Below are 10977 nucleotides of genomic sequence, written 5' to 3' on the forward strand. Positions count from 1 at the left end.
ATCCATTTGTGATGTGGGTTTTAGGTTTTGACCGTGTAAGCCCAGGCAACAATTCTTATAGTGATAGATATTTATATTTGCCTTCATTATTTTAATTGTTTACTGCGAGCACTAGGGAAACACAATTCTTATGGTAGTACACACCAAGCTGCAACACACCAAGCTTTTTATTGACTATGTGGGTAGCAAACCTTTTCGTAATCAATACATCTAGCTAACTTGAACACAAAGCAAATTTTTGGGTATGCTGCTCCGGGACATTGTCATCATCCCTGTCAAAACCGTGATCTAATTTAATGTATTTTATGTTTATCGAAAAAAAAAAAATTAATGTATTTTATTAATGTGGAGGCTTTGGTGCCCAAAGAACTCGGAAATTAGATAGAGATAACGAGACAGAGTGACAGACTCCTCTAAGACCTCATTGGTGTGTGGGGTTTTCACATTATCAAGGACGTCTTAGTCAATAGAGTATTGGTGTTTTACCATCTACTCAGATTACAATGCTGACCACGCATACATCCATTAACTTGGACGTGTGGTTCTCACGAGTTGAGCTTCAAGGTCTCACCATAGATTTGGCTTCATGAATCATGATGCTGTAGTCGAAAAGTAAATCAGTTGCGGGTTATGTTTTCCATTGATTACAATCTTTTTTGAATGGAAGACGAACTATTGTGTAATGCGTCTTTGTATAATGTTAAGTCTGGTATCTCTAGTCAGTATACGAGCAGGATTGGGCTGGGCTATCTCTCTTCTTGTCATTTTTAATATTAAGAGTCCTATATTTTTTTATCTCCTTATTTTCACCCTGACACAGGCACAGGAGCTCAAGTGGAGACAATTGAAGCCTATATAAGGGTTGCATTTGAGATTTTGAGATGCCCTTTACATTGAAACCCTTTGTAAAGAATTACAACTGTAAATCAGTAGGTGGGCTAGACACAAGAATCACCTCTAACTCTCTAAGACCTCATTGTTGTAGAATGTGATCATAACTATGGAGGGTCTTTAATCACCAGCATATTGGTGTTTAATCTTTCTCTGAATCTAGGATACGAGTATATGACTCTCTCAAGAGATGAATTTCAATGGCCTCATCATAGCGTTGTCTTCATGATCCAAAATCTGCATATAGCCCAAAAGCAAATAAAGTTAATGCGGATTAGAGTCATACTTACTTCATAAGCCTAATGACGTTTGTGCACTCCATCAATTGCAATCTTGAATAAACTGCAATTATTGGTTAAAAGGTTTGTGTACGACTTTGAAGTTTGGTGCGTGTCTAGTCAGACATTCAAAGAACATCAACATATAAAAAGAGAAAATCGAAGGTATATTCATGCTTATATTTACCATGGACTACCTAAACTTTAACAAAGTTGCAATACTTTGAAGTTTGAACTAACTGTTATTGCTTGATGGAGGCACTGACTAGGGATATAAAACATTCTCCTCGTGAAATTATTATAACGTAAAACACTGAAAATTAGCATTTAGAAAGAAGGCATACAACGGTTAGTTACCCTGAAGTCCTGAACAATGTAAAAACTTGAGATCGTATGTCCGCTAAAGCATTTGGCAACCAATGCAACAAAATACCAAATCAAAATTTCCCGGGGCAGCATATAGGCAGGGCGAGCCTACATCAACGGATCCTGGTCTGATAGTGGTCGCATTCAATCATTCAGCCCACAATAATTTTGTGCCTATTTGACTTGGACTCCAAGAATAAAACACTTCAATTATGAATTAAAATAATCTTGGTCAGTACTCAGAAGTCAGTACTCAATAATGATATATTCTCTCCTTTTTTGCTTATGCAGTGTGACAGGCGCCATCGGCATCAATATCGTTGAAATATTCATAATTTTGTTGAGATTTTTGGTTTTCTAAGAATCAGACATGGGTAATACACACCGGTATTGCGACTGCAGGCTTTCTGGAATTGCTTAAACTTTCGTAATTTGGTAAAAAAATTCAGGTTTAGTATTCTCAGATTAACAAATTTCTGGACAGTGTATGCTACCTAACATAGCAAGAAAATTATTCGGAGCATCTAAAACTATGTAGAATATGCATATCTACTTGTATGCGTACTAATGAATTTGTAAACACTTCCCCGTGGTGATTGAAAACATCGTACTGTTTTGGCTTATGGGTTGCTCTTGGAGTCTTCAGCTACGACAAGAAATCAAAGGGGATTTGAAAAGAGGACGTAGCTCAGCCACAGAACTACGTAAAGATCTTTTCATTTTAGATCTAGCTATCGCTTTCCCTACCTTATTTTCCTATTCATTGTCCATACATACAGGTGATGTTGATGGTCAATGAGATAAGGCTAAAAGGACTTAACATCATCCTCATGCGTAATCCAACTATGGTATGCGATGATTAGGTGAGCTAATATATACAAACAATAAGAGATGATATGAGAAACTTACATGGCAATGGTACACATAACCGGGCTCTGCAGTAACATCGAACGGATACGAAGCATTAGAATGTAAAAATGAAAACCGAACTAAGATCTTAGTAATGCATCCCGGGATCATTTTGTACACATTTTTCCACCCACTTTCATGCGCGGGCACCGCAATCTGTTTGCCTTGTGCATACTTGTCAATATTGCACTTGATCGCATCGTTCTTTTTAGTCATACATTGTCGAAACTCAACCACATTAACTAACTTTCTCTGTTCCAATGCAACGAATAATCCTAAATGAATATGCAACGGATGATTGTCCTCTGTTAAATTAATCACATTCCACAATTCTGTAGTCCCAGTTTTAGGAGTTTCTGTAACGGGTTCCTCATACGATTTTCCGTTCAAGTATAAATGAGTTGGCTCGTCAGTGCTACTAGCGTATTCGTACATTGCAATATACCTCATATTTGATATGGTGGAAGTATCTGGTTGTGGATACTTAGTCAGCTTTACTGGAACACGCGATGTGTCCACTACCCGTTCTGGTCTTATGATGAACTTCATGACTTTTCCATTGATTTCATCTGCAGGATCACCAGATGGGTATGGATAACGTGCATCGTTGGCTAAGATCGTTTCTCCATATTTTGATGTAGCAAAGTCAATAATCACATCAGCAATTTCTGATGGCGCAAGCAAAATATTCTTGGTAACAACTGGATGTGCCAAATAAGTAGAATCAGATGCCACGTGAATGAATGTCATGCCGTTGGTGAAGAAAAATCGAAAGAACCGGGCGTTGCTAGCGTTAAGTATACGGAAACGGTACTTTCTACGCTGTACAGTCAACCGTGGCCATGCTTTGCCGTTTACAATGATTGCATCTCCAAAATACTCTGGTTGCCATTGTGGATGTATAGATGGATTATTTCCAGTGCTGTTCATATATATCGAACCATCCGTACGAAAGCTACGATCAAAGACAACTAATGGACGATCAAATTCATCTCCGTGAGGGAGACCCAGAGGCGCCTCGAGACCAGGATCGCGAATTATATACGAGCCAATTAGACCAGCTAAGAGATTGACCCTAGTTAGGCCCATGGCATGATCATGGTACCATAAATTGCCAGGATGTTGGGCATTGTGGTAGTGATACTTTTTCTTCGTCCATTGGGGTCCTTTGTCTTTGAATCCAGCGGTGAACCATGAATTAGAGTTGCCATCGCTCTCAGGTTCATCGATGCCACCATGAAGGTGTACTACAGTGGGAATACCCTTACCGTTGACAGGTATGGCAGTTGGAATAGTTGGGTCCCATGGTAAAATGTGTTGTGAAGGAAGGTGGTTTTGCCATGTCACATAGGTGTCCACACCATGAATTGCTTCTATGGTCGGACCTGGAACAGTTGCTGTTTTTCTGGATGTACCATATGCTAAAACTCGTGATAGTGGCAGGTCTCTGTGGAACTTCTGCAAACATCAAAAGCATGAACGTTCACTTTTGAATTATTAGGATAACTCAAGCTAGTAATGTACAGGACGTCAGGAACCAGGTTTTGTGAAGACTGAAGATGAGACAATCATTTTCTGAACCCCATACAGAGCGTACAACCTACTGAACCTGGTAAACTATAGTGTTATCCAAATTTTAACAAGTCAAAATAAACCTAAAATAAAATCTAAAAGTTTTCGAGAGAATTTGGTAAGAATTTAATGTACGTCATATTATTGAAATGTAAGCAAGCGAAATCATATTTGGAGTGGTAGGGGGAAATATACATGTTCAAAGTGCTCCTAATTATTAAGAGTCAAATCTACCTAATTAACTGCGCCCAATGTCCAATGAACATATGAAAAAATAAAATAAAATGCCTAATGTACGTTGAGACACTGAGACAAGTGGACAACACATAAAGCTTGAGAGGACAAATTGGGATTCTTCTTGAGCAAAAACAAACACTAGGTCTCCGATTAGAAAAAGACATAATCAATTCCTATGGATACAGCTATATGACTAAGGAGTTAGGAGTGACTGAGTGAGTACACAGCGTGTCTTTAACTTATTAATATAAGCACTCATTGATTTGATTTAGTTTGTTGTTAGGTAACTAAAAATATATAAATTAACTAATTAACTAGAAAAAACAAATACGACACACATAACTAGATGTTGGAAATGACCAGTGAAGCCAAACGGTTTCACTGTCAAAACCCTGTATATATAATCTACTGCTGGTAAATACTTCTCCAATTTTATTTTCAAAATGGGTTAATTAGTATTACCCCCACTAGATGAGCCAATTAGGATTTCACTCCTAATGGATGGGGAAATTAGAGTCTTCCCCTAAAATTCAAAAAAAAAATGAACTTGACTTGATCGTATTTTTTTTGAGTGTATTTCGAGAGAGAGGACTCCATCTAGGAAGGAAAATCCTAATTGGCTAATCTAATGGGGGTAAGACTCGTTAACCCTTCCAAAATTAGTTCTCAATGTTTTTGTTTACTTTCGGATTAGTACTGAACATAATTTAGAAATGAATTGGAGATAGGAAAAATTGACAGAAAGAAATAAGTACAGAGTGATATATGCAAAATTAATTAAGGGCGTGATTCTTACATTTTTATTAGAACAACAATATTTTCTTTCTTGATTGAATTGAAAAGTGCATATTCACAATGATATTACCTATCCTATCTATTGGTAACCTAAAATTTAAAATGTATTAAGGAAACAGTTATATTTGACGACACATAATTGGTTGAAAGGAAAAAAATATAACTTTCGTTTAAATTTAAAATATAATCAATAGTTAGATATTGCTAATATGGAATTGGATAACAGGATATAATTCTAGTTGAACTTGGAAGAAAACTAACGTAATGACTAATGAAGTTCATAAGTAAATCAAATATGAGTATATGCAAAGCTGAATATTTCGAGCTCTTTAAGGTAAGGACAAGGAATCTCACCCATTTCTTCTCAAACATGCCAATCTTGAATGATTTGGCCACCGTGACACCGTTCTTAATATCAAAACCTCGGATTCTAGGCATGTCCGGAAGCTCATCCACAAACATTGTTAGCCTTGATGCACTAATAAGTGTCCCAACTTCCCATCCACTACTTCTCGCGAGCAGCAAAGAGATGTGGAAGAGAAACAAATAAAGCATCACCATGTTCACCATCTTTAGTTTACAGAATTATTGAAAAGAGTAGAAAAGAAGAGTGTACTGTCCCAAAGAAAGAGATGGAGTTGTGAACATTGTAAGGATTATGCGTTTTATATTACATTATCTAAGAAGAGGAAACAGATTAATTGTGGCCTAGTGTTAGGTGAAAATGAAAGAAGGTATTGTTTTCATCTGTGGGGATTGGATGTTTCCCAAAAAGCAAGAAAAAGCTTGATATTCTATGAACAAGCGTGGTTAGTTTTGCCATCAACTTTCATGAGCTTTTGTTTGTATTATTTGAATGAAATGACCAAGTTTTCTCCAAAGCGTACCTACACCACATAATGGGATTAATTTGTTGGGATATCTAGATCTAGAACTTATTAATTAGTACTTTTCAAAGATGAAAAAGAATGAAATATAGCAAAGTTAAACCAAGTAGGCCGGCTCTTGTGGAATTTAATTTCCCTCGATCTGTATTGTTAGTCCATCAGTCCATGTCGTGTGGTGTCCATGGGCGGGGCCCTTAATTTGAATATATACTTCCTCACTTCCTCCTATTAGAGACTTTAAACCCATAATAATATACGTCCAGGGTCGGACCTACAGGCTACAGCAGCGCTAGCTAACCCCCCCACCACCCCCAATTTTCTCCAAAAAAATTAATAAATTAATATACTACATATTATATAGTATTAGTATTTGTCCGTGCCGTACGGTACAGATACGTGCGACGAAACCTTCGGCGCAAAGGCGAGGAGTGATGACGGTGGTGTTTGGAGAATGTAAGTACTTTCCGTTCTACACTACAATATACGTGTCTACACTAGGTCGTTCTCCTTCAGCTCATACCACTCTATCAAAACGTACCAATGACCAGATCCCAGATCATCCCAAACATCAGTTACAGCTATATATGGAAACAAATCAACTAGCACAATTCTAGAGCTCAGTCAACGCACCAATCAAAGAGACATTAACTTTGTAACATCAGAGTAATGAGGAATCATCAAGATAGCACACAATGTGGATCTACACATCATAACGGCCGGAGTAAATACGGAAGGTCACCAAACAACTATAAATGAGAGAGATGAACTACGTAAGACTTTATTCAAGTTTATCCTAAAAAATTGATAATGTGGGCAACTCTTATCCCAAAAAGTGCAACCATTCCCTATCAAATAAATCATCAGGCCGTTGTCCCCCAAACACCAAATCTCTACATTGGTGTCATCGATCTGCTGGTTCGTTTCCTTAAGAAAAGAACACTTACTCTTTTCTCAAACCCACGAAGCTGGTCAGAAAAACCACCACGAACCCCTCACTATAGATGTTAGCAGATCAAATGAAAACGCTCCAGGAGGCCTTCATCACGTTACAACAAGAAAACCGGACAATGCGCGAGCAGGTTACCTCCAATGCCAACAACGGCACTCCAGACGCAGTGGAGAACAATGTCGTCACAGCCCTCACCACCACCACCACTAATCAAAGGTTGGAAGACTGTCACACCCCGAATTTCGACAGAATTCGGAAAAATATTATTTGTTCCCGACTCTTCGATCTTCGAGGTGTGACGCACTCTCAACTCCCAAAAACCCATAAACAGTTTAAATATGCGGATAATTTAAAAACCAATAAAAATTTTAAACTTAAACCAAAGTCCTCTTCATTACAAAAATTAACAAATGAAAATGCAAATAACTTTATCTCAACTGAAAATCTATATCACCTCAAAGGAAAACAAAGCCTATCTTGAAATGCGACGCTAACGCAAACCACGAGCAACAACCAATCTTCTTCCACACTAAACCTGTCAAGACTTATCAACTATGTTCATTTATTGAACACACCCGATAAGCAAACATGCAAATCGGGTCAGCATTATAAAAATGCTGGTGTGAGTAGCTCTAAAATACAATATATACTTATACATATATATACACCATCCATACGGCAGTTAGTTCCTCTACCGAGGTGCCTTAACTTTTAACAACTAATACAACATCCTTAAGTACAATAATTAAGGCAGGTAGTTCCTCCACTGATGCGCCTTAACTTCCCACTAACCATACCACAAACTATACGCATAATAAATAAGACATGTAGTTCCTTCATCGAGACGCCTTAGGCTCTAACTAAACTATAATCAGCCAAGCATATACAATCATCTATCTAAAGATATATCATTAACCAACATATTACCATAATTATATTAATTAAGGCTTTCTTTGTGTGTCTCTAAAATCATGTCGTATCTATGTCTTACCTAGTTTCCCTGGCTACCACAATCGCTTCCCAACGCCGAACATGTACATCCACATGCCTCCCCTCACATAATGAACCACTCGGCGTAACTACCCTCGAAATGGATGCCGCACACTAGGTAACCCTCACACGAAAGCCATTATGCAAATCGCCACTATTCGCATAAAATATCGCGTCTCGTTCTAATATTGCGAACGGAATAATCAAGCCACTATTCGGCTACGATTGCCCAACACATGGGTCAATCACATTACTTACGCCAGAAGGGCCATTCAGATTCACTGAAATGCCAGAAGGGCCAATCAAATTGCACACGCCCACACAGGGCAAATCACATGAGTTGTGGTAGCTAGGTTATAGGATTTTCGTTAAGTAATTTATTCAGGCGTCATACATTTATGACTCATAAAAATTCCACTATATCACGTGCAGGTCAAATACCTTATTGCACTAAGCCATAATATTTAGAAATATCTCAATATATCTTATAACCATTTTCATTCTTTCACGCGTACAATATATTATTGCACTAAGCCACAATCCCCCGGGCAAATATTCACCAATACTATACTACCCTCATAGTAACATCTCACATATATAAATAATGGAGTGTTTATACATTTATTTCTCCAAAACTATTGCATTTAATATATATATCCCAACATATTATATAACGTCATTATTGCTTCAAAATGTATCGCATACATTTTATAGCGTTTAGGAATATTATATCTCCTAAAGTTTCTATCTCACACGCGTGTCAAAATATACACAATATCAACGTCAAATCATTTTTAGATAACGACAACCAAATTTATACAAGCTTCCACAGCATTTTAGCATTTGATTTGTCCATACAATTTACAACATAAAATGTAGCACAATTAAACAGTCCACCATCCACAATCAAATCCCAATACTAAAGTCCATAAATCTAAGTCCGTATATAATTTAATACTCATAAAAACATATATATCAAATTCTTATTATCAGAATTCCCCTCTAGTTACGTGCCAATATTATATTGCACTACTCATGTCAAAACTTAATTAGATAATGACAAACAAGGTTATACAATATCGACAATATTTTATTACTACATTTGTCCATATTCTTAAATATGAGAAAAACTGGAAAAAGTCAACATTCCACGGTCCAATGGTCAACGGTCAAAAGTCAATAATCGGTCAAAGTCAAACTGTCGTTTCCATGTTCGATAGGTTCAGGGTCATAGCCATGGTTCGTGGCTAAGGTCAAGGTGCATGGCTCATGGGCTCATGACCAAGGTAATTGTAACGCCCGTATTTAAAATACGTAATTATTAATTTATTTATTTATTTATTTAAAATTCGTTAAATTGGATTTTGGATATGTGGGCCCGGGTTTTAGGCCCGAAATGAGCTTGGGCTTCAAACCCAAGTATATAATCACATTGTTCTAGAGAATAGGGTTCTTGGAGAATAAAAATAATAATAATAATGGAAGCGAGCTAGAAACTCGTTTCTTTGGAGGGTGGAGCCGAGACAATTCGACAATGAGGGATTCGTGGAGTCGTTAATCCAAGTGAGTAGTTACTTTTTCTAGTTCGTGAATAAGGAAAAAAAAAAAGCTTTCCGCTTCAATATTTTTCAGCAATATATTTGTCTAGTTTATTCTCGTCATGGGTTAATAGTTACAATGGTTCCTTGGTGCCGTGGTATGGAGTGATGGAGGATTGAAACTCCAAATTTTTGAACTTCGCTCTCTAAAGTGATCTGTTATGACAAATACGAGCCATCATAACAACAACAAAAAAAATCGTTAGGTTTATTGCTTTAATTCGCGGGTGATTTGATTTGTTTTGGTTGGTGGAGTGTTGTGTGTGTGGTTGTGGGATGGAATACGATTGGTGGGTTATGGATTGAGTCCGTGGTGTGGTTGGGGTTGGCAGTGAGAGAGCTTGGTGGAAGCTCCCAAGACTTGTTAATGGCGGCTTGCCCAAACACCGCAAAAAAAACAGCTTAGAACGGTTTTTGGTTGATTTTGTGGGTTGTTGAGGTATGTTTGATTGTTGGAATTTGGATGGGGGCTGTTGAAAGGTGGTGGAAGCCATTAATGGCGGTCGGAATATTCTAGATCTAGTTTTGGGTGAAGTTTGAATTGAATGAATTGAGGATTTCGCGTTTGTTAAAGTGGTGGGGGTTTGTACCCTCTTCATTTTCGGTTGGTTTGTTTGGGGTGGTGTGTGAAGGTTTTGTGGTGGTCGATTTTGGTGGTGGTGGAGGAGAGAACTGTTGGGGAAGATGAACAGTAATTTCGGGTTGGGCCGGTTTAAATTGGTTGGGCCAAAACTTTATATTTATGTTGGGCCGGTTCTATTTCTTGCTGGGCCGAATCTAATTTAAGTGGTTGGGCCTTAGCTAGTTTAGAGTGTTTTGTTTGGGCCCTTTTCTATTTGTTTTGTATTTTAGACCAGTTTAATTAAGTTTTGTTTGGGCGGTTCTAGATTAGTTTTCTTTGGGCCAGTTTCTAATTTATGTAGGCTGGTCCTTATGTCCCCAATTGGGTCAGGTAGAATAAATGAGTTGATTTTAGACTTTCGGGTTCTAAGGTTTGGGCTTGGCCAGTTGGGTTCGAACCATTACTTTGGTCATGAGCCCATGAGCCATGCACCTTTGACCTTAGCCATGAACCATGGCTATGACCCTGAACCTGTTGAACATAAAAACGACAGTTTGACTTTGACCATTGACCGTTGGCTTTGACCATTGATCGTTGACTTTGACCATGAACGTGTTGGCTTTGACTTTGACTATGACGTGTTGACTTTGACCGTTGACCGTTGACTGTGGAATGTTGACTTTTTCCAGTTTTTCTCATATTTAAGAATATGGACAAATATAGTAATAAAATATTATCAAAAATTATATAACGTTGTTTGTCATTATCTAATTAAGATTTGACGTGAGTAGTGTGTAAAACATATATATATATTGGGCTTTGATTGTGGACTGTGGACTGTTTAATTGTGCTACATTTTATGTTGTAAATTGTATGGACAAATCAAATGCTAAAATACTATAGAAAATTGTATAAATTTGGTTGTCATTATTTAATTAAGATT

At 37.5% G+C, this 10977-nt stretch overlaps 1 protein-coding gene across 1 annotated transcript; it reads right to left on the bottom strand.

Moving 5' to 3' along the window:
• Window positions 1-837: 837 nt before the first annotated feature.
• Window positions 838-5910, bottom strand: LOC147473147 (multicopper oxidase LPR1-like). The gene is made up of 3 exons (XM_086587777.1): window positions 5403-5910; window positions 2445-3902; window positions 838-1128 (listed from the first exon to the last, which is right to left on the bottom strand). Exons 1-3 carry the CDS (start codon window positions 5616-5618, stop codon window positions 1075-1077), a joined length of 1728 nt encoding a protein of 575 aa, XP_086443903.1. The 5' UTR covers window positions 5619-5910; the 3' UTR covers window positions 838-1074.
• Between the last annotated feature and the right edge of the window lie 5067 nt (window positions 5911-10977).

The sequence above is a fragment of the Coptis chinensis genome, unplaced genomic scaffold, assembly GCF_015680905.1.
Source record: "Coptis chinensis isolate HL-2020 unplaced genomic scaffold, ASM1568090v1 utg4374_pilon_pilon, whole genome shotgun sequence".
NCBI lineage: Eukaryota > Viridiplantae > Streptophyta > Magnoliopsida > Ranunculales > Ranunculaceae > Coptis > Coptis chinensis.